Here is a 24520-nt window from a genome sequence, read left to right on the forward strand (position 1 = left end):
AAGTTTTCCTGTATATGGCTCTCACACTTGTCAAGAAGCCATGCCACAGGTGAAGGGTCTCCAAATCCTAAATGACTGCGAGGAGAATCAGCGGCTAGTCCAAAAAGTGCCAGATTGGGAAGCTTCACGATGGAACAGAAAGGTTACTGAAGCTCTGCACAGTCATGAAGATTTCCCCAGTTTTCATGATTTTCCTAACTTCATGTCTATGGAAGCCCAAATAGCTTGTAACCCCATCACTTCCTTTAATGCCCTTCATCCCCCAGAACCCACTGTGAACAAACAAAGTTATGTTTGTAGGGACAGAGCTAATGTTGTCAGCACACAGGTAGCTGCAAATAATGAGAGCAAAGAGGTAAACAAAGGAAACACAAGGCCCCCATGTCTGTTCTGCTATGACTCCAGGCATCAGCTCCATGTTTGTTCAAAGTTCATGTCCAAGGCTCTGGATGAGAGAAAAACCTTTGCAAAAGAGAAAGCACTTTGCTATGGCTGTATGAAGCCTGCTCATAATAAAAGGGCTGCTACAATTCAGCTGAGTGTTTTTTATCATTGCTGTTTATTTTACAGTCAAATTCAGTTCTCTTTAAGGGAGCTGTAAAAATGTGTGTTAGAAAAAGCTCTTCAATAATAATTATCAGTTAACACTGGTGAGATGATGAGAAACGAATCGGTGGTTTATGATGGAGGAAAGATTTCACACACACACACACACAAACACACACACACACACACATACACATGACAGAAGTGAAGAGAGAAGTAAAGAGTGAAGCAGGGTGAGTGTTTATCCACAGTTTTTATATCTTCACTTCTGTACTCTCAGTTTCCTCCTGTCAACTGAACACAGACAATTTCTAATGACGTCACAGCTTCCATTCATATGAGCTCTGTGTGTGTGTGTGTGTGTGTGTGTGTGTGTGTGTTTGTGTGTGTGTTCGCATGTCTTTGTGTGTGTGTGTGTGTGTGTGTGTGTGAGACTGTGTGTGTGTGTGTGTCTGTACAGTCGTGTCTGTGGGTTCGTGTGTGTCTGTGGGTGTGTCTTTGTGTGTGTGTGTGTGTGTGTGTGTGTGTGTGTTAGATCAAACTGGTTTCTCCTGTTTGTCTTGTTTTGTTTTCTGGCCGACACCTTGGTGTGAACCTAGTGACAAACACAGAACGAGCGCCCAGCCTGAGCTATTGTTATTATCTCTACTACAGTGTATGTGTGTGTGTGTGTGTGTGTGTGTACTGTCGTGTCTGTGTGTTTGTGTGTGTTCGCTTGTGTGTGTGTGTGTGTCTGTTTGTGTTTGTACAGTCGTGTCTGTGTGTTCGTGTGTGTGTAACTGTGTGTGTTTGTGTGCGTTTGCTCGCGTGTGTGTGTGTCTGTACAGTCGTGTCTGTGTGTGTGTGTGTGTGTGTGTGTGTGTGTGTGTGTGTGTGTGTTAGATCATGTCTCCTGTTTCTCTTGTGTTGATCTCTCAGTGAGTGTTTCTGTGTTTCCTCTCAGACTGACTTCAGATCAGATCATGGATGTGAGTTTAGAGGAAGAGGAGGACGGAGCAGAGTCTCCTGTACCCAGCTGTCTGTCTCTGAAGAGTGATCGGTCCATTGGTCGTCTCTTAGACTTCAGTAAAGGAGCTGGACCCTCGGACACAAAGTAAGTCTTCTTAGCAAAGAAACAAACCATGAAAGCTTCTCATCATCCACAGCTGTAGCCCTTTTTATATTTACAGCTTCTTTTATAGTTTTGTCCTCAGAGAGTTTATTAAAGATTCATATCATAAAAATATCAAATGTGTTGTTTTTGTACAGAGTTCAGAGGAGCAGACAGAGAGCAGAGTCTCCTGTACCCAGCTGTCAGTCTCTGAAGAGTGATCGCTCCAAAGGTCATCCTTATAACCTCAGAACTAAAGGTGGACCCTCGGACACAAAGTAAGTCTTCTTACTAACTCTTTGTCTCTTCAGATGTTTTAGGAGGGTTAAAACACAAGAAACAATCATCTCCCTGCAGACTATGAGCTGAATCCAAACAGAAGAATTTCTTTCTTTCTTTTTTAATTTCATCTTTATTTATTATATTTCTTTGTATTTCTTTGTTTTATCATAGTTTATGACCAACTTTAGTTCCCTCAGCCGAGACTGGACAACATTAAATGCTGATTGCATTAACTCAAAAGCTTGTGCAACAGATGTTGAGCAACAATAGATGATAGTATCATCATCATCAAAGTGATACATGGAATTCAACACATTTTCACACAGATTGTTAATATGAATGGAAAATAAAATGGGTCCTAATATTGAACCCTGTGGGACCTCCTTTTGAGATTTCTAAAAAGGACAAAGTGGATCCTGCCGATAGTTGTCAAACCATTGTGCTGCTTGCTTTGACAGGCCAATTTGATGTAAGATGTTGATCAATAATCTGTAATCAACAGTATCAAATGCCTTTTGAAGGTCAATAAATAGAGCTACACAACATTTTTTGCAATCAATGGCTTCAAAAATGTCATTTCAAACCTTAAATGCATCTGTAACAGTGCTATGTTGTTTTCTCAAGCCTGACTGATATTTAGAAAGGACATTATTATCCTCCAAGAAGTCCTTCAATTGATCACTAACTATTTTCTCAAACACCTTGGCCAGAATGCAAAGTTTTGAAATTGGCCTGTAATTATTTACAACGGAAGTGTCACTTCCTTTTAACAGGGGAAGATCAAAGGCAGATTTCCAAACCTTTGGGATTTCATTACTGATGAAACTCAAGTTAAAGATACGTGAAAGAGGTTCAGCTATGAAATCAGCAGCCAATTTAAGAAAGAATTGCTCGAGTTTATCAGGACCTGCTGATTTTCTGGAGTCCAGTTACTTTAGTGCACTCTGCACCTCAGTGGCAGACACTGACATACATTGAAAAGACAGATTGGCTTGACTGTCAACCTGAGGGGACACTGAAGCATTTTCATTATTTGTGTCAGACTTTCACAATTCGTGGTGCAAAGAGTCAAATAAAAAGCCAGCTGAAATGGAAGGAAGTGAAGTGGGCGGCGTTGAGCGAGATGGTGGAGTACATCACCATCACACAACAGGAATGTCATCACAGAGCCCATCTACCCAGAGGTGGTGCACATGTTTGCAGGACATTGTCCTGAACATGACGGTGTTACCTGCTCTCTATCATCTGAGTGTTTAGATTGTGTTTGATAAATCTTCATATTTTCTTTTTTTTTTAATTAAATGATTTTAATGATTTTTTCCCCCATTATTTATAATGACAGCAACAAACATAAAAAAGAACATGTAAGGTTTATGGTAGTGGCAAAAATCTCAAAAATCCTGAGGATCAACAGCTTAGGGCCTAGAGGAACCCTCACACCTGTGACACATGAACGGCTGTGTAACACTTCCAACCACAAAGTCTGAACACTTCAGCAGTCCCAAGGACAGTGAAGCAAAGTACCTTTCATTTCACATTTAACATACATCAGGGGTGTTGGGCTCAAATGTATTTAGCCAGATTGGTGTTATATAGGTTCTCATTAACCACTTGAATTAAATGAATTAGAAGTGGGTGTTTGTGGATTGTGTTTGGGCTTTTAAGCAGACTCCTTGCCATTCTTCCACTGAAATGTCAGTGTTTAGGTCCACACTCCACGCCCCCCTTTTATTAAATGAGAAGAGTTGCCTCTTTCCAATTTCCTTTCAAATTGCCTCCGTTGTTTTTGTACCTCCGTGGACAGGTCCGGGAAAAATACAACGTGTTGATCGTGGTACATCACTTTTCCTCTTTGTCGCGCCGCCTTCATCACCTTCACCATGTCCTGATAGTTGAGAAAATTCATGATGATGGTATGGGGGGGGACCGTTCAGAACTTTTCGACCCGGTAATCTGTGGGCCCGTTCTAAGACAGTTGGACTTGGTGGTGCATACTTACCCAAAACTTCTGGCAGCCAGGTTTGAATGAATGACACTGTATCTCCCCCTTCGGTTCCCTCAGGCAGACCGATCAGCCTCAGATTGGCTCGTCGATGTCTGTTTTCCATATCATCCAGTTTCATAGAAAGATCACAAACCTTTTTTGAAGGGACGACTCATTGCTAGTTAGCGAAGAGATGTCGTCTTCAGCTTTACTGATACGGGGTCAGCCCCTCGGAGAAAACAGCTATTGCCTCTCTTATTTCGTGGTTGGAAGTTAGGACTTCTCGCGTTTGAGTAGAGATGGCCACTCTCAATAAACATATGGCCGCTAAAGTGTTAGTCTCGTCGTCTACCTGGCTGCTAGCGCTAACATTAGCATTGTCCTCATCTTCTCTATCCAGCGAGGTGCGATCTTTGCTAGCGTCGTTGACGTCATCGACTTCACCCACTTTTTACGGTTTATATTTACGTGTGTTTGGCATTTTTGTAGAGAAAATTGTAATATACTCGGTACTGGTGCAAGCGTGGACAACTGAGTGACTCCATGTTGAAATGGAAAAGCAAAATTGGGTCCAATAGGTCGGAGCTCTGAATCTTGCTGCCTTTCAGGTAGATGCCATAACCGGAAGTTAATCTTCATATTTTCTATCAGTCAACCATCAGTTTAGTTCTAAAGACATGTCTTCACAGGGGGACGAAGAGGACTCATGTTAGAGAGGAGGAGACGTCCTGTCCTCAGTTTGGAAAAAGATCCAGACCAGGAGCTGGACTGCAGACAGTCAGTCAGAGCAGCACTGAACAAAGTAAGACTGTACACCTTTGTGCTTCTGTGATCTCCTCCTAAAACACGACTGATATTGGTCAATATCAAAAGTCTAGAAATTAAAACTCTTTTTACTTATTTTACAAAAACATCTGAAAACAATAATCAGATTGTGTCATTCTCTCTTTCAGTAGATAGAGGTCAGCAGGAGGTTTTAGATCAACATAAGGTCAGTCTGAGGACGAGATGTGAACATGTGACTGAAGGAAGTGATGAAACAGGAAGTAGAGCCCCCCTCAACAGGATCTACACTGAGCTCTACATCACAGAGGGGCAGAGTGAAGAGGTGAACACCCAACATGAGGTGAGACAGATGGAGACAGACTCTCAAAAGAAGAAGACCCTCCATGAGACTCCAATCAAGTGCCAGGACCTCTTTAAAGCCTTACCCGACCAACAGGAACCAAAGACAGGAGCTCAACCTGACCAACAGGAACCAAAGACAGGAGCTCAACCCGACCAACAGAAACCCATCAGAGTGGTTCTGACAAACGGCGTGGCTGGTGTTGGAAAAACCTTCTCAGTGCAGAAGTTCACTCTGGACTGGGCCGAGGGCTCAGAGAACCAAGACGTCAGTCTGCTGATCCTGCTTTCATTCAGGGAGCTGAACTTGGTCAGAGATCAGCGCTACAGTCTTCTTGAGCTGCTCCGTGTTTTCCATCCAACATTACAGAAGCTGGCAGCAGAGACGCTCACTGTCTGTAAACTGTTGTTCATCTTTGACGGCCTGGATGAAAGCAGACTGTCATTGGACTTCACAAACAGGGAGGTTGTGTCTGATGTCACACAGAAGTCATCGTTAAACACACTGTTCACAAACCTCATCAAGGGGAATCTGCTCCCCTCAGCTCTCATCTGGATCACTTCTCGACCTGCAGCAGCCAATCAGATCCCTCCTTCATATGTTGACAGGGTAACAGAAGTACGAGGCTTCACTGACGCCCAGAAGGAGGAGTACTTCAGGAGGAGGTTCAGTGATGAAGATCTGTCCAGCAGAATCATCTCACACATCCAGACATCCAGGAGCCTCCACATCATGTGTCTGATCCCGGTCTTCTGCTGGATCACTGCCACAGTTCTGGAGCACATGATGAGCACAGAGCAGAGAGGAGAGCTGCCCAAGACCCTGACTGACATGTACTCACACTTCCTGCTGGTTCAGACACAGAGGAAGAAGAACAAGTATGGTGAAGGATATCAGGTGAGTCCACATGAGCTGACGGAGGCCGACAGGGAAGTTCTTCTGAAGCTGGGGAGGCTGGCGTTTGAACATCTGGAGGACGGAAACATCATGTTCTACCAAGAAGACCTGGAGCGGTGTGGTCTGGATGTCACAGAGGCCTCGGTGTACTCAGGAGTTTGTACAGAGATCTTCAAAACAGAGTGTGTGATCTTCCAGAAAACAGTCTACTGCTTTGTTCATCTGAGCGTTCAGGAGTTTCTGGCTGCAGTCTACATGTTCCACTGTTTCACCAACAGGAAGAGAACAGTACTGAGGACCTTTCTGGGAGAAACACATGTAGATTCAACTCTTGATGTTCTTCTAAAGGAAGCAATGAAGAAATCCCTGGAAAGTCAGAACGGTCACCTGGACCTGTTTGTTCGCTTCCTTCATGGTCTTTCTCTGGAGTCAAACCAGAGACTCTTAGGAGGCCTGCTGGGTCAGACAGACAACAGTCCAGAAATGATCCAGAGAGTCATCAACAACCTGAAGGAGATGAACAGTGATTATTTCTCTCCTGACAGAAGCATCAACATCTTCCACTGTCTGACGGAGATGAAGGACCTCTCAGTCCATCAGGAGATCCAAGAGTTCCTGAAGTCAGGGAACAGATCAGAGAAGGAACTCTCTGAGATCCACTGCTCTGCTCTGGCCTACATGCTGCAGATGTCCGAGGAGGTTCTGGATGAGTTTGACCTGTGGAAGTACATCACATCAGACCAGGGACGACTGAGACTGATTCCAGCTGTGAGGAACTGCAGGAAGGCAAAGTAAGTCCAGATGTGATGAGCATTATAAATCAGTGTCGTGTACTAATAGTGCTGGGTGATATGACCTCAAAATTATCTTCTCTAACAGAGAAACGTTTTTCTTCAGTGTTTTCATTTGACCTGTTTTGTTCGTCTTCCATCAAGACAAAATGTGTTCAAACTTCCAGGTCGTGGATTGGACGTGTCTTCACGTGACTCTGTCCTGAAAATAATTGAAATAATTGACATGGGCGAGATGACATCGATTAATTGTTCTGAAAGTCGGTTTGTAATCATTTTAAATTAATTTCCCAGCCCTATGTAATAATTTAATAAACTAAAGTAAATCCTCTCTGGTCACTAAAAACTGTTCCTCTGTTAATGTTCAGGAGAAACAGTCAGTGGTAGTTTTTTTCATACGTGATGTTTTTGAGGTTTTTGTCCTGAGTTCATAAATGTTTTTGATAGTTTTTTTGTGAACACATTCAGGAGAGAATTCCCAAAGAAGTGACTGAGATGTGTGATAGTGTTAATCCCTGAAAAGAGAGATATCAGATGCTGTGAGCGCCCCCTTCCAGCCTCTGCAGGCATTACTAATCAATCATGAGCATCATCTCTGAACATGTCAGCAGGTAGATCACAGATAAAGTGTTCTTACAGGAGATCCTTCACCTCACTACATTTGATTCTTTGCTGACTTGTTTGATTTCTGGATCATTCTGCAGCAGTCTCTGTATTTTCACCTTTATAGAAGTGAGTCAGACGGCTGGAGAATGAGATGGTCCTCCTCCAGAGTTACTGTTCAATGACTTTCAAATGGTTTTCTACTGCAGAGAGAGTCCTCTGAATAGATCCCACTTTAGATCACTATAGACATGAGCTCATCCTAAATCAAACTCCATGTGTTTCCATGTGTAACCCTCCTGGATAAATGCACGTCTTTCTAGGTTCTGGAGGAGCGAGGTCATGAGCACAGTTACCATACACCACACACACACACACACACACACACACACACACACACACACACACACACACACACACACACACACACACACACACACACACACACACACACACACACACACACACACACACACACACACACACACACACACACACACACACACACACACACACACACACACACACACACACACACACACACACACACACACACACACACACACACACACACACACACACACACACACACACACACACACACACACACACACACACACACACACACACACACACACACACACACACACACACACACACACACACACACACACACACACACACACACACACACACACACACACACACACACACACACACACACACACACACACACACACACACACACACACACACACACACACACACACACACACACACACACACACACACACACACACACACACACACACACACACACACACACACACACACACACACACACACACACACACACACACACACACACACACACACACACACACACACACACACACACACACACACACACACACACACACATAGTTTAAGGAGGAGCAGCTTTGTTTGAGTCAAATCAGGATTTTGACCTCTAAATGAAATCATGAGCATGAATGATGTTTACCTTTATGAGTTCGAGGATCACTAAATCACATGAACTGGTTTGAATGACTTTGCAAAGCCATAACTTGTTTGCTAACAGGCAGAAAAAGGAGCACAATGAAGTGAGCAGCTGGCTGACTGAGACATGTGAAGTGCAGCTTTTTAAGATGACACACACTTCACTCAGTTTCATGACTTCTACAGGAACTCTTCTCACTCCTAACTGATGAATTATCCTCTGTCCATCTTTATCACTTAGTTCTGCTGTTTATCAACTTCTACATTTAACATGGTGACAACATGGTGACCATCTCTTACTCACTCTGGCTTCATAAAAAAAGAAACTCTCATCCTGCATCGCAGACTTTTACTTTGCTGCACATCAATCTGCACTGCAAAACTACTGTTGATTTTAGTCGTACAAAACTGCAACAATAAACTCACTGACTTAGTAATCACAGCTCGAGTGTGTTACATCAAATAAATACATGAACTGATGTTACGATCTCCGACTGGATCAGACCCAAAAGCAACACTCGTAAAACAGATTCAAACAATTTAATAAACAATTAAGTGACAGTGAGGGGGAGGGGGGGATGCATCCAGCCTGCACCCAGGTAGCCACGTCTACAGCCACACAGACTAACTGGGGAAAGAAACATGAGGATCACGGACAGGGAATACAAACAACACACAACAGGAAAGGAAGGATGATGATAGGGATCATGACAACTGATGAACTAAACCAATAATGATGTTGTTTATGACTCTTTTAATAAGTCTTTTTAGGCTGTTTTAGCAGCAGGGTTACACATCTGTAACATTTAGTAAATGATTGAAAGATGAAGAATGTGCAGGTTTGAAAAGCAGTGAGGAGACTTTTTGTGTCAGTGAGAGATTCCACTGATGTGTAAAGTTAAGACCAAACAGGACCTGTCAAACTTCAATCATCAGATGTGAGACGTGAATATCAACGCTTCTTTCATGACTATTAATTTTCTATTACATGTGTCACTACAGACTTTCTGCCTGTGAACTCTCAGAGACTCACTGGGACGTTGTGGCCTCAGCTCTGAAGTCCAACCCCTCCCATCTCAGAGAGCTGGACCTGAGCATCAACAACAATCTGCAGGATTCAGGAGTGAAGCTGCTGTGTGAGGGACTGCAGAGTCCAAACTGCAAGCTGGAGACTCTGAGGTCAGATCACTGACTATAGTATAGATATGAATATAATAGAAACTGTGTTGACTGTGTTTGAATTTCACCCATTCTTGAGAATTGGGAAACATCATGTCCCAGACAAACAAACAAAAGCTGTCATGTGGTTTAGCAACTACTTGTGCAGCAGAACACAAAGTGTTCAGGTTGATGGTATATCCTACAAACCTTTGTTTACTCAAAATGGTGTATAATGAAGTTGAACACTAGAAGCCAGAGGCTGAATTTGTGTTAGCCAGTGTTTACACTGCTCTTCCTGAACATGAAGATATTACCTGGATATAACGCTAGAGTTCACAGAGAAACACACACGGGACGCAGCGGACAAAGAGTTTTTAAACTAGTCAAACCAGAGACGCAGTGGTCAGATAAGAAGCAAATATTATCTTCACAACTTCACATGAATGACTCAGTTATTAAACACACTCTCTAAAGCTCACTGCTCAGACCTGATTCAGCCTCACTTGTAAAGGTTTTGTCTGCGGTTGAGGAGGGGAAAGGTCCCACCATGAAATCAGATCTCCAGTCTGTTTCCGTGCAGATGAGATGTGATGGCGGCGGTTCCCAGAGGATGAACAGGAACGGTGTGTTCTCTGTCGAGCGAGGCGATCTCATGTTCATTGCAGGATGGAACCAGACGTGATCTTTACACTCTCTAAATACCGTTTTTAATTCGCTCTATGAATAAGACGCTCTGCGAGAATCTCCGTCCAGATGCGTTCAAGGTTCAAGGTTCAAGGTTCAAGGTTGTTTATTTCTCAAATATGCTCCATGTTAAACATACAGCACAGATGAAATTGCAATCCCCCCAACCCCCAGTGCAAACCTGCAGTGCATAAAAAGAGCACTAAGAAAACTAGCAATAAAAAACGATACTATAAAACAGATAACTTAACTAAAGACATTTGGACAACAAATAACAAACGACAGACAATCGACAGACAAGGGCACTGGTGAGTATTTCACCATGGAGGTAGTATGTGGATAAATAATAGAACGGTCACCTGGACCTGTTTGTTCGCTTCTTTCATGGTCTTTCTCTGGAGTCAAACCAGAGACTCTTAGGAGGCCTGCTGGGTCATATAATAATATAAACAATATAAACAGAGTGCAGATTAAGTTAAAAAGTGAGGTAGTGCGTTGTAGAGTAGCAAATAGCATAAACAATAAACGGCTGTGCAGAGTTTTTTAGAGTGCGTGAATTAGTGGAGCACGTGAGAGGTGGAGGGGGGTGATGTCAGATGTTGTAGGGGCAGACTGTGGCAGGAGGCAGAGGGGGGAAGGGGGGCAGAGGGGGGAAGGAGGCAGCGGGGAAGAAGGCAGAGGGGACGAGTGGGGAGGAGAGAAGGGAGGGAGTTGAGTCTCCTGACTGCCTGGTGGAATAAACTGTTCTTGAGCCTGCTGGTTCGAGCACGGAGACTCTGCAGTCTCCTCCCAGACGGCAGCAGGCTGAAGAGGCTGTAGGACGGGTGGGTGGGGTCACCTGCAATCCTGGTGGCTTTGCGGGTGAGACGTGTGTTGTAAATGTCCAGAAGGGGGGGAAGAGAGACACCAATGATCTTCTCAGCTGCTCTCACGATGCGCTGCAGAGTCTTACGGCAGGACACGGTGCAGGCGCCGTACCACACGGTGATGCAGCTGGACAGGATGCTCTCAATGGTGCCTCTGTAGAATGTGTGCATGGAGGATGGGGCTCTCGCTCTCCTCAGTTTGCGGAGGAAGTAAAGGCACTGATTAGCTTTTTTGGCCAGTGATGCAGAGTTGAGGCTCCAGGACAGGTCTTCGAAGATGTGCACACCCAGGAACTTGGTGCTGCTGACCCTCTCCACTGCAGCACCGTCGATGGTCAGAGGAGCATGCTGGGTGTGCGTTCTCCTGAAGACCACCACAAACTCCTTTGTCTTCTCCACGTTCAGATGGAGATTATTGTCCTTGCACCACAAGGCCAGCCTGCTCACCTCACTCCTGTAGATTGTCTCATCGTTGTTGTTGATGAGACCCACCACAGTCGTGTCGTCTGCAAACTTAACGAAAAGGTTGGAGCTGGAAGATGGGGCGTAGTCATGGGTCAGCAGAGTGAAGAGGAGGGGGCTCAGCACACATCCTTGGGGGGCCCCTGTGTTCATCATGATGGTGCTGGAGGTGTTGCTGCCGACCCGAACTGCCTGTGGTCTCCCTGTCAGGAAGTCCAGCAGCCAGTTGCACATGGAGGTGTTTAGGCCCAGGTTGTCCAGTTTGTGGATGAGCTGCTGCGGGATGATAGTGTTGAATGCTGAGCTGAGTGGAGGGCAGTGGAGATGGCGTCGTCGGTCAATCGGTTAGGCCAATATGCAAACTGGTTGGGGTCCAGGGTGGAAGGGAGGGCAGACTTGATGTGCTGCATGACTAGCCGCTCGAAGCACTTCATGAGGATGGGGGTTAGTGCGACCGGGCGGTAGTCATTGTAGGAGGATGGAGACGACTTCTTGGGGACCGGGATGATGGTGGTGGCTTTGAAGCATGTGGGGACAACAGCTTGGCTCAGAGAAGTGTTGAAGATGTCGGTGAGGACATCTGTGAGCTCCTCAGCACAGTCTCTCAGGACACGACCTGGGATGTTGTCAGGACCTGATGCTTTCCGTGCATTTGTCCTCTTGAGGGATCGCTTCACGCTATCCCGGGAAAGCGTCAGTACCTTGTCGCCAGGAGAAGGTGGCGTCTTCTGTGCTGGAGTGCTGTTGTCTGCCTCAAAACGAGCAAAGAAATTGTTGAGGTTGTTTAGCAGAGAGGTGGAGCTGTCACAGGTCTGCGGAGGGGGCTTGTAGTCCGTGATGGTCTGGACCCCCCGCCACAGGTTCCTGGTGTTTCTGCTGTCGGTGAAATGGTCTGAGATCCTCCTGGAGTATTGCCTCTTGGCCAATCTGATGCCTCGTGACAGGTTGGCCCTGGCAGTCCTTAGGCCTACCGCGTCCCCAGCTCTGAAGGCAGTGTTCCTGGCCTTCAGGAGCCTGTGGACTTCACCTGTCAGCCATGGCTTCTGATTGGCCCGAATGGTGAAGGTCTTAGTGACCGTGACATCGTCCATGCACTTTTCCATGTAGGACGTGACGGTCTCAGTGTACTCCTGGAGGTCGGTGATGTTGTTGTTGGTGGCTGCTTGTTTAAACATGTTCCAGTCAGTGGTGGAGAAGCAGTCCTGGAGTGCTTCTGTGGACCCCTCAGGCCACACCCGTACCTGCTTCCTAACTGGTTTGGTGACTTTAACCAGTGGCCTGTATGCCGGCATTAGCATAACAGTGGTGTGGTCTGAGGCCCCGAGGTGGGGGACGGCTTTGTAGGCCCCTTTGTTTACAGTGTAAACATTGTCCAGAATGTTGTTGCCTCTAGTGGGAAACTTGATGTGGCCATGAAGTTGTGGAAGCACACTCTTGGGGTTCGCGTGGTTGAAATCCCCAGCCAGGATGAGAAAGGCATCAGGGTGTGCTGTCTGCTGCTCACTGATGTGCTTGTGGAGTTCATACAGAGCCTCACTCCTGCTGTTGGTGGAGCCAGGGGGATGTATATTGCTACCAGCAATATGGCACTAAATTCCCTCGGCAGGTAGAATGGCCGGCATTTAATAACCATAAACTCCACAAGTGGTGAGCAGTGCTTACATACTACCACCGCGTCTCGGCACCAGGCATCACTGATGTAAACACACAGTCCCCCGCCGCGGGTCTTACCCCCCTCGACGAGCTCTCTGTCTGCCCGGTAGCACGTTAGCCCGGCTAGCTGAATGGCATGGTCTTGAACGCTGTCGTGAAGCCATGTCTCCACAAAAACAAAGACACAACACTCACTCACAGTCCTGGAAGTTGTGCGGAGTAAGCGAATGTGGTCCAGTTTATTGTCCAGCGAGAGCACGTTGGCCAGAGTGATGGTCGGGATAGCCGGCCGGTGAGGGCTAGCCGCTAGCCTAGCCCGGATACCTCCGCGCTTCCCCCTCTTCTGCTTCCTTGTATTCCGACAATGGCGCTTCCACTGTGGGCTGGTTGCAGGAGTGGGGGTCGGTGATCGAGCAGGCCTCCGGAGCAGACCGCAGTCCCGTAGCTCTTCCGCTACCACTGGATTTATCTTCGTATTTGTGGTTTTTCCAATGTCGAGCAGAACCTCACGGGTGAATGTGCGCCTTGGGGTTAGTGGACGCGACGAAGGCGGACAAATACACACAGATACACAACACAAAACACATAAAAACGCAGGTTTGCAGGGAGAGAGAGGAGCCAACGCGTACAACCGCGGCGCCATCTTGGATTGAACATCTTGGATGTTCAATGGATGATGCAAGTTGGGGATTCAGAACACTGTCATTCCTTGAGGCCTCGGGTTGCCTGCACGCCAAAACATTGAAAGAAAGAGCAGCGTGCTGTGAAGCAGGAGTAGACTTGTGTCTCTGGATGCTGGAAGCATTTGAAGAGAGAGAACAATGGGAGACGACTGCTTTTATTCACCCTAAACTTCACACCTATGTGTTAGCTGTTGCAGAGCATGCTGGGAGTAAGAGTCAGCTAAATAACTACTATTCTGGCTGTCCTCAATAAACACAGTGCTTTGTTATCCATTGAGTTTTTAGAGTTAGGCTCAGAGAGAGAGAGAGAGAGAGAGAGAGAGAGAGAGAGAGAGAGAGAGACACAGTGAGATGAGAAATAGCTGAACAGTCAGCTCTACAGAAGACGTGTAGAACCATATTTTAATGCAACATGAACTATATCCATATTAAAGATATTGTCTTATATCATGTTTCAATATATATATCCATCTATCTTAAATACTGGATATATCTCCCAGCCTTAATCTGCTGCCAAGACAAGACACGCCCAGTTACATCTCTAATATTTCTCTGACTCTGATCACTGTTGGAAATATTTGATGTGATGTAGGTACTCAACAATAAAAAGATATATAAAAAGGGTTTAGTCCATTTGAATTGAATTCAGATATTTAAATGTAAAGATTCTAATTAAATTCAACATATTGTACGTTTCAATCTAAGAATGATCAGGAAGTACAAAAACATGAATGAATCACTATAAAGTCCTTCAATGTGTGAATGAACAGATGATGATCACATCAGTGTATTCATGTGGACAACATCACACATTCATGTATAAAGCTCACTGTCATCTACATTTACTTCTTTTATTGTTTATTCAGATTGTGGGGCTGCAGGTTGTCAGAGAACAGCTGTTCTTCTCTGGCCTCAGCTCTGAAGTCCAACCCCTCCCATCTCAGAGAGCTGCAGCTGAGTGACAACGAGCTGCAGGATTCAGCAGTGAAGCTCCTGTGTGATTATCTGCAGAGTCCAAACTGCAGACTGGAGACTCTGAGGTCAGATCACTGACTGTGTCATTCATTTGAATCATTTCAATCCACATCCTCCATTGTTGCACATTTCAGGATTTATATATTTTCAGTATTTGTCTGAATTTAAATCTCTGGATATTTAATGATTTAGGAGATTTCTTATTCTTGAAGTTTCTGAATAATTTAGAGATTTGATGTGAAAATGTTTTTGTGACTCTGTGAAGTAAAGTTGAACAAGGTGCACATGAAGCCTCTGGTTTCCTCTGGTTCTGTTAAGAAGTGAAATCATGAAGACTTGTGATTGAATAATGTGCGATTTGATAAATGTAGTAACATCACAGAGCTGACTGAGATCAGCAGCCTGTTCTTCATCTGTGCACATGAACAGCTGGATGAATGTTGAGCTGACATTTGGAGGATTTAGATTTAGTGAATACACAATCAGAAATGATCCTCTAATCATTTAGAGAAAACTTGATTCATCAGGACAAAGTGATGTTGAGATACTCATCACAAGCTGGGCACATGTGACTGGATTACACATTATTTTTATTCTTCTTTTATTCTTTATTCAGATTGTGGGGCTGCAGTTTGTCAGAGATCAGCTGTTCTTCTCTGGCCTCAGCTCTGAAGTCAAACCCCTCCCATCTCAGAGAGCTGAACCTGAGTGACAACGAGCTGCAGGATTCAGGAGTGAAGCTGCTGTGTGATTATCTGCAGAGTCCAAACTGCAGACTGGAGACTCTGAGGTCAGATCACAGACTGTAGTATAGATATGAATATAATAGAAACGATGTTGACTGTGTTTGAATTTCACCCATTCTTGAGAATTGGGAAACATCATGTCCCAGTCAAACAAATTTAAAAATACCATTTACAAATGAACTTATTCCTTTTTAATGAAAATCCCTTTAAAAGATTTTAATGATGAAACTAATTTGAAATCCCAAATGTTGGTTCTGATTTCTTTGTTTCATGTCTTAACCTGCCCGATGGCAGAAAACAATTAAAAACTTTAAACTATTTAAAAAAGAGTCAAACTCTTCAAACTATAAAACCTTCTGATACTAAAGGTGTAAAATACTATTATAGTCATCGACACTTTAAAATGTTGTTTTTAGGAACATTTGGACCTGTTAAAGTTGTGTCCCAGATTTGAGTCAACTCTGTCAGACTTTTACAGAAACATCAAATAATCAGACATAAAAAGAGGTGAGCTACAACATCAAGGACCCCCGTCTTATTCCTGCTTTTAAAAAGGGGGGGGATGCTGTTCAAACATGGTTCACATTTTGATTTGTTGAGAACTTGATGAAATGATTTTACTATCAGCTGTGTCTCTACTCGGGCTGTAACGCTACACAAACATTTGGGTTGGGTACGGTTCTCAGTTCTGAAGATTGGGTTGGGTACATTTTGGGTCCAGTAAGGGACCTGATGCAACACTTTCTTTTTCTTTATCAGGAACATTTACAACTTCCCTTTTACACATTGTCTTAAGTTCAGCATGGACAGTTCAGACTTCACCTGCTCAGGTTTCTTTTTCATGACATTTTAAATGAAACATTCAAAAATAACATCAAATCAAATATACTTATAACCAAAAGAGTCTCCAATCAATAAAAGAAATGAATGAAATAAAATCATCCATATAGCCTATAGTCTATATAAAAAGATGTGTTTTAAATGACAGACACAAACACTGACACCTTTCTGTTTATGAAGTCAGCACTTTTCAGAGCACAAAATAAAGCTGGGACAGTTTCATCCCACAACTATTCATATTTCCCTCTGTCAATATAAGAAGCTGTAAAAACACAAAGTCCCATTCTGCATGTAATCCACTGTAATAAAAACAGCAGTGGTGTTTGTTATGTCTTTGGCCCGTTCAGAATTATTATCAAGAGGCTGTTTAAATGCAAAGGAGACTTGGCTTTGCTCCACACTCTCTTTGTTCCTGCTTGCAGTGATGTTCACGTTGGCGTGCTATCTTTTTGACTGCTTTAATAAGTTGGATGTGTTGTCAACGTACCCGACAGCTTCACTGCTGTCACTCCTGTGAGCGCTCGCTACACTTGAATTGTGCACTGGCACACAGATTTTAGCCCAGGCTTTCTGTCATGAAAAAGACTTTTGGTTCAAGGGTTTAAAAGCATCAGATCCCGACAACAGACGGGTTCAAATCCAGATTGAAATGAAAAAAGTCCTGAGAAGAGTGGAGAGTGACAGCAGGGCACGAGGACAACAGAAGGGAGAAGAGAAGTTTCAGCCACAGTGGCAGACAGCTGGAGCTGGAACACGCTGCAGCTACATTTCTACTTAGATTAAAGACTAGATCCTGGTAAAGATCAAGGTTATTCACAAAGCATGTCAGTCCTTAAGAGAGCTCCTAAAGTCCAAATGTAAGGATGAAGAGTTTCTCCCTCAGAGAAGAAAGGAGGAGAGAAAGGTGACAGCTCTATCACAGCCTCATATTAATATCAAATAGATTCAGTCCACTCTTACAGTTACCAGCATGCTGAACAAACACTTTAGCATCACAATGCTTCAAGACTTCATTGTTGACTGTTATTGTCAAAAATTCAAACTTAAGTCCTCCCTCCTCAAAGCTGTAAACCATGAAACACTGGATATATAACATGGGTTTAGTCCATTTGAAATGAATTCAGATATTTAAATGTAAAGATTCTAATAAAATTCAACATATTGTACGTTTCAATCTAAGAATGATCAGGAAGTACAAAAACATGAATGAATCACTTTGATGTCCTTCAATGTGTGAATGAACAGATGATGATCACATCAGTGTGTTCATGTGGACAACATCACACATTCATGTATAAAGCTCACTGTCATCTACATTTACGTCTTTTATTCTTTATCTAGATTGAGGGCCTGCAGTTTGTCAGAAATCAGCTATTCTTCTCTGGCCTCAGCTCTGATGTCCAACCCCTCCCATCTCAGAGAGCTGGAGCTGAGCTACAACAAGCTGCAGGATTCAGGAGTGAAGCTGCTGTGTGATTATCTGCAGAGTCCAAACTGCAGACTGGAGACTCTGAGGTCAGATCACTGACTGTGTCATTCATTTGAATCATTTCAATCCACATCCTCCATTGTTTCACATTTCAGGATTTATATATTTTCAGTATTCAGTATATTTAATGATTTAGGAGATTTCTTATTCTTGAAGTTTCTGAATAATTTAGAGATTTAATGTGAAAATGTTTTTGTGACTCTGTGAAGTAAAGTTGAACAAGGTGCACATGAAGCCTCTGGTTTCCTCTGGTTCTGTTAAGAAGTGAAATCATGAAGACTTGTGATTGAATAATGTGTGATTTGATAAATGTAGTAACATCACAGAGCTGACTGAGATCAGCAGCCTGTTCTTCATCTGTGCACATGAACAGCTGGATGAATGTTGAGCTGACATTTGGAGGATTTAGATTTAGTGAATACACAATCAGAAATGATCCTCTAATCATTTAGAGAAAACTTGATTCATCAGGACAAAGTGATGTTGAGATACTCATCACAAGCTGAACACATGTGACTGGATTACACATTATTTTTATTCTTCTTTTATTCTTTATTCAGATTGAGGGGCTGCAGTTTGTCAGAGATCAGCTGTTCTTCTCTGGCCTCAGCTCTGAAGTCCAACCCCTCCCATCTCAGAGAGCTGGACCTGAGTGACAACGAGCTGCAGGATTCAGGAGTGAAGCTGCTGAGTGATCTTCAGAAGAATCCAAACTATGGACTGGAGACTCTGAGGTCAGTCTCTCAGTGTTCTTTAGTAAAGCCTCCACATATCAGCTCATACATATATTTACATTCTTGTTGTTTGTTGTTGGAGAAATCCTTTTCTTGGTTCTCTACTACAAAGAGAGTTCAACATACTCAGGGTTTGTTTTCTGTGATCTGGCTTCACTAACCCTGACAGAAGAGATGGTGCTGAACAGTCACATGAAGCTGCTTATCAACCTGAGAAGTAAACCCAGAGTTTCTTAAAAGGGGCGGAGCTATCTTCATATAACCTATCACAATATCTCACAGACTGTGAACAAACAATATGAATAATATGAAGAAGTTGAAGACAAACAGGCTCAAAGACTAAAGTTACACAGCTGCAGGAACAAATGCAGGAAGGACAACTGACAGAAACAAAGAAACATCAGAGAGGATTCATGTCCAAACTACGGCTTCTTCTATTTTCTTCCCATGGTTAGTTGACCTTTGACCTGACTATAATAAGTCCTGTTTCTTCTCTGAACTGAATGTGTTGCTCTGACTCTTTAAAGTGGAGAGGAGAACAGTCGGCTGTCAGAGCTGGTAGGACAGAACGACGCTGTGTGTGTGTCTGAGTGTGTGTGGACGTGAAGCTCTCATAACTCAGTGTAAACTCACACTCAGACACCAACATGAAACCGCTCAGTGTTAAAGTCCAAAGGTGGAGTGGGGGCGGAGCTTAGTTACAGCGCTGTGGGGGAATCTGATGACTCCCAGCTGATGAAAATGATTTCTGTCATCTCTCTTCTTCTCTCATTAGCTGGAGATGATCTCTGTGATAATGTGAGTGATCAGGACTCTGGTGGAGCAGAGAGGAGCAGCTGATGATCCACAGAGGAGGAACCTCCACCATCTTGTGTGTGGAGAAGCTCTGCAAGCTGAGGAGAGCTTCATCCATCAGGGACTGACAGAGGAATCAGCTCACACTTCCTTTCAGTCATATTTCTGTTTTTTAAATTGTATTTATAATCACACATATTCAGAGACATTTGTACAGTACAGTCATTTGTGCTTAAACAATAGAGTGATTCCTCCTTTTATGTTTTTGTGCTTTAACACATAACAAAATAAATCCGATGTAAGAGATGAGGTGATCTCCCACTGAAAAGAAAAACAACAAAACAAAGTATACAGGGGTTCATAACTAAAGGAAAAGCAGTTGAAAGAAAAGATGGGAGTTTAGGGGAGATATAGGATTTTCATTTTATCCAGAGATCCTCAAATGAGTTTTTGTGAAGCTTCAGAGAACAAGTGATCTGTGTCATTGAATAGATTCCATGAACTACATGGTAGCAGTCTTCCACTGGTGGAGGAACATTTCTTTGTTATGGCCTTTCTGCCAGCAATGCTCAGGCTTCCAAATGAGTATTTGGTTTAGTGGATGAATGCAGGTTAGCAAGGAAGACTTGTTCCCATTCCTGGGTAACATCTGACTTTAAAGACATCTGTTGGTTCTCTGTGGATCTCAAAGCAGAAGCTGTGTTCTTTAGGACAGAACAGGTGGTAGTGATTTGCTTCCTGTGAGCCACAATTCCTCCAGCAGCTAGAAGAGTCTATGGGTACATCTCAGTTCCCTTCATTGCGTCCAAGTGTCCTCCACTTGTGTCTTAGTCCCTCCCAGCAGAGATGCACAGAGATATTGTCTGTCAGTAAAAAGACTTGGGTAAAGTCAGCTCTCTCCTCAGATCTCCCTCCTCTCTCCTTCTTTCAGTATAAGAGCTTTGGGACCATCCTTAACACGGCCGGTCTAGAACTATGTGGGGTTGGGCCCAGGAGCCAGGAGATAGCACTGAAGAGAAGTGAGATAGAGTCTGTGTCATGAGATTTCTGAACAGCTTTAATAAAGTATCTAATCAGACTCTTCCAACCCTATGTTCTCCATGAGATGGAGCTTGTGATCTTCCACTCAAACTCCCAGTATTTTCCCAAAAGCTTCTTCACAGATGTGGAAGTTAGTTTCCTTTTCCCATTTGTGTTTGATGTAGGTGGTATGTTCTCTGTGTTCCTCTTGTAGCCCTCTATACAACCTGCAAATGATTTGAATCCCAGAGTCCCCTCTATAGGCAGCTATGAAAACTTGTATGAGATGATTGTCAAAGACTTTTCAGTCTCTGTCATCAAACTGTTTCAATGGTGGCGTATTTGAAGAAATCTTGAAGCAAAGAGTCTTTTCAGTGTTTGGAAATGTTTGCTGGTGTTGTAGAATATATCTATCTAATCAGATTCATCAGAGGGCCTCTCTCTCCCCCTCTCCCTCTGACTCTACACCCCCTACAGACATTCCAATGTTAATGACTCTGACGCCAAACTGATCTCCAAGGGGGTCGAAGACGCAGGAAAAACACCTTCCAACAATTTCAATACGCATCTTCTAATCAGAAACCGTTTTAGGACATTGAGACTAACATTTTCATCCAACCAGGATTCAGATACAACAATGTACCGCGAAGATGTAAAAAAATCAAACTGTCATCAAATGGTCCCTGCTCTTGTTTAAAACTTACACGGAGCACTACTGCCCCCCAGAGGTTGAAACGTAGAAGGTACTTTAAGTACCTCACATGGTTAGTTATTCTCAATAATTAGATTATAATCTGAAATTATATATCTAGATATTACTTTTTCTTTATCCATTTTCTAAAAATCCATCTGTGTTTGATGTCATGTGTCGTTTTTGACTGAAGCTATCAGAGTAAAGCTGGCGTTCCACATAAAGCTGGAATTCAATAATGATTCATGTTTGGTTTTTATTAAAAGGTTATCACAATGCATTGTTACTTCAGTATAAGAGTTTGATTACATTTTGAGTATGGTGTAGTGCGATACGTTTTAAATAAGATTATTCTTTTATTCATCAGTAGAAAGTTGATCCGATCGTTTTTCATCATTTTTGGACATTTTTGGAATTATTCCTTTTCCCACCATTGACTCTTAAACGATCTCGTTATCTGAACTAACTGAATTGGCCATTTCAGTTAGCAGGAAGTTAACGATCGTTCATCAATAGAAATGCTTTTGGATAAATCTCAGAGCTCTCCGGGAGGCCGTTGGACACTCAGGACGCGACCCAATTGCACAGCAGAACCGACTCCGACCTGAATTGTCAAAGCAGTTCTGGACCGCAGAATTCTTCGGTCCCTCTAAGGCGGATTCGTTGATTCTACAACAAAGTAAGACGCATTCAACAGCTGGTCAAACCTGCAGAGGGTCGTGTCACATCGTGTCCTTTTTACTTCCCACAGTTCAGTTTATCCTTTAATCTAAAGTTTTTCCTCCGTTCACTCCGCTTTTTGTCCCCAACTAAATTAACATGTTTATCAGACAAACGTTAAACCACAATACCATACTCAAGTCGTCATAATAACATTTATCATTTCTGGTGTTCACCTTCATCAAATATATCAGTCACTCTATTTTGGTTCCACATTCATAACACATTTTATTCATGTTATTATTCTGTTATTGTTCACCTTTTCTTTCATTAAATTCTGCACATAAAACTCAGGAGCTTGTTCGTGTGATTTCAGGTAGTCGATTGATCCAGAATTCATAATTCAGATATGAGGTTGATTTAATTCATAATTAATAACTTTATCAAAAATTCCTAATTAATAACTTTATTAATTCCCATAATTAATGCAGTTGTTCCTGGTCAGCCAGGTGGTGCCCTGTTTTTCTTACGAGGTGTGTTAATAATCATTTAACATTAAACATTTCACAACACTGGTTAAAAAAAGAAGAGTAAGAGGAGAGGCCTTGTTTGGTCCATCACTTGTAAGGAACATCCAGTTTGTTGGGGGTGAAGTCGGGGTCATGCAAGCACCACCTCAGTATCTTTATTTCATCAGACAGGCCAGTCCTGCTGATAATACTGAACCATGTTTTCAGGGATCAATTCATCCAGCTATTCCCTTTATCCAGGAGCTTTTCAACCAATCGTTGATCCCCTAAACATGCCTGGATTGGGACGCTCTCTGACAACTTCTCTTCAATAGTTTTCCATCTGGCTTGATAATCAGATCTGCACCAACAAACCAGGGTTCTCCACTGTGCAGATACATCATAATGTGTTAGAGCGCCCTTCTTCTTCTGCAGTTGAAGAGTTTGAACTCTTCTCCTTGGTCTTTTCCCTCGCCATATGTACCGTGATATTAGTCTATCCCACTCATTGAACTGTTTCTCTCTTCTTTCTATTGGAAGAGTCTGAAACAAACAGAAGATTCTGGACAAGATGTTCATTCTCACAGACTCCATCCTTCACTCCAAGCTTCATATTTTCCATCTCCTGATATCCTCCTGTATTTGTGTCTTCAATAAAGTCGAGTTCATATAAATGAGTCAAAACTTTCAGGATGTTCACTCTCAAGTATTTTATTTGTGTTTTTTAAAGATGGGAAAGAAGTAAGCAATGCTTGAATTTATTGTTGCTTTATCTGGCTCTGTTTCTTTTACCATATATCATATAACCATAATGTTCAACTTGTTTTTCTTTTATTCACATATAATCCGTACCTTAATTTTCATTGGTATAACTTATAATGGTGCATGCACAAGTCTCTGGGCAGCTGCCAGGTCAGGGGGGAGTCAGATCTCGAGTGTAACCACAAATGAACTTCTGACCGTGTCGAGCGGTCCGTGTTGCATCGGTTCTGATCAGGAGATAAAGGTGTGAGTGAGGGGGGACAAATCCAGCTCGTGTGCCTCACTCAGGTGTTTCAAGGTTCTAGACAGAGAAACAGATTTGTTCTAAAAACAGAGAGTAAAAACATAGAGAGCATAACCATAAGTGATGATGCAGCCATTACAATAACTGTGAACCTTTGAAATACTGCAGATTGAACACGTCTCTTGTATCTCTGATGAGAAGCTGTCAAAAGAAGTCAAACAACATCTAAAAGAACACTCCAAGATCAATGAGAATGGAGAACTAACAACTGGACTAAACAAAGCCAGACTGGAAAAGCAAATGTGGTTGGACTGTAAAATAAGAGAACTAGAGTTGAATCATGAGAGAAGATTAGACAACTCTAAACTACTTCAACTGAAACAAACTAGACATGACCTTGAAGATTTACTGACATATAAAGCTGAAGGGGCCAAAAGATATTATGGGATGGCTCATAGAGCCAGTCACCTGTTTGCATTTCAACCCAATCAAATAGAAGAGTTTCCAAAATAATTCACCCCACCTCCAGGCAACTTGTGTTCAAACCGTCTGATACAGCAGAAGCATTCTCAACACGACGAGAATCTATACCATGAATCAGACTGATAACAAGGCAAGTCACATATTTCCCTTCAAAAACTACAACTACCAACTTTATCAAAGGAAGAAGCCACTGACATGACACGGCCAATTTCATGTCCAGAAACATCAAACGCTCTAAATAATAAATCCCCCGGCACAGACGGGTTCCTGGAGGAACTGAATAAATGTCTGATGACTGAAGTCACAGCAGTATTGTTGAAAGTCTTTCATTTGGCTCTATCATCAGGTTAGCCTCCAACAACACGGTCAGAAGCCATCATTTCAGTCTGACATATAAGGAGGGGAAGGAGCCAACTCACGGCCTGTTAGCTTCCTCTGTAATGATTTCAAGATAGGAACAAACATGTGAGCACAGAGGATGAAGAAGAATATAAAGAAAAGAATTCAAGTGGACCAAACAGGGTTTATTCCTGCTAGACAAGGTGCTCACAATGTCAGGCCAACATTCAATCTGATAACATCTGCTACTAAGACCAACAGACACAACACCATGTTACTCAGTCTAGACATCCAAGAAGCATTCGACCGGGCCAACTGGAGTTTTTTACACTTTGGCTTGAACACAACATTTATAGATTGGCTAAAAATCATTTACAATAACCTGAAGTCAAGAATGAAAGTCGAT

The 24520-nt window shown here is 43.0% G+C and overlaps 2 protein-coding genes across 2 annotated transcripts in view; both read left to right on the forward strand.

Annotated features, from left to right (window-relative positions):
* The first annotated feature begins 707 nt into the window (after window positions 1-707).
* Window positions 708-24520, forward strand: part of LOC306822703 (NACHT, LRR and PYD domains-containing protein 3-like) — a 66970-nt gene continuing 43157 nt past the window's right edge. Inside the window, exons 1-5 of the mRNA XM_079341878.1 lie at window positions 708-779; window positions 1490-1639; window positions 1795-1914; window positions 4592-4704; window positions 4856-6716. Of these exons, the coding sequence (XP_079198004.1) occupies window positions 742-779; window positions 1490-1639; window positions 1795-1914; window positions 4592-4704; window positions 4856-6716 (2282 nt within the window). The 5' untranslated portion in view covers window positions 708-741. The remainder of the gene's footprint in view (window positions 780-1489; window positions 1640-1794; window positions 1915-4591; window positions 4705-4855; window positions 6717-24520) is intronic.
* Window positions 12665-20708, forward strand: LOC306823030 (uncharacterized protein; the record flags this gene model as incomplete). The annotated part of the gene is made up of 7 exons (XM_079342395.1): window positions 12665-12816; window positions 12885-13097; window positions 14694-14867; window positions 15419-15592; window positions 17730-17903; window positions 18438-18623; window positions 19393-20708. The coding sequence occupies 7 exons, from the start codon at window positions 12665-12667 to the stop codon at window positions 19394-19396; spliced, it is 1077 nt and encodes a 358-aa protein (XP_079198521.1). The 3' UTR covers window positions 19397-20708.

The sequence above is a fragment of the Symphodus melops genome (assembly GCF_947650265.1).
Source record: "Symphodus melops genome assembly, chromosome: 4".
Taxonomy (NCBI): Eukaryota; Metazoa; Chordata; class Actinopteri; order Labriformes; family Labridae; genus Symphodus; species Symphodus melops.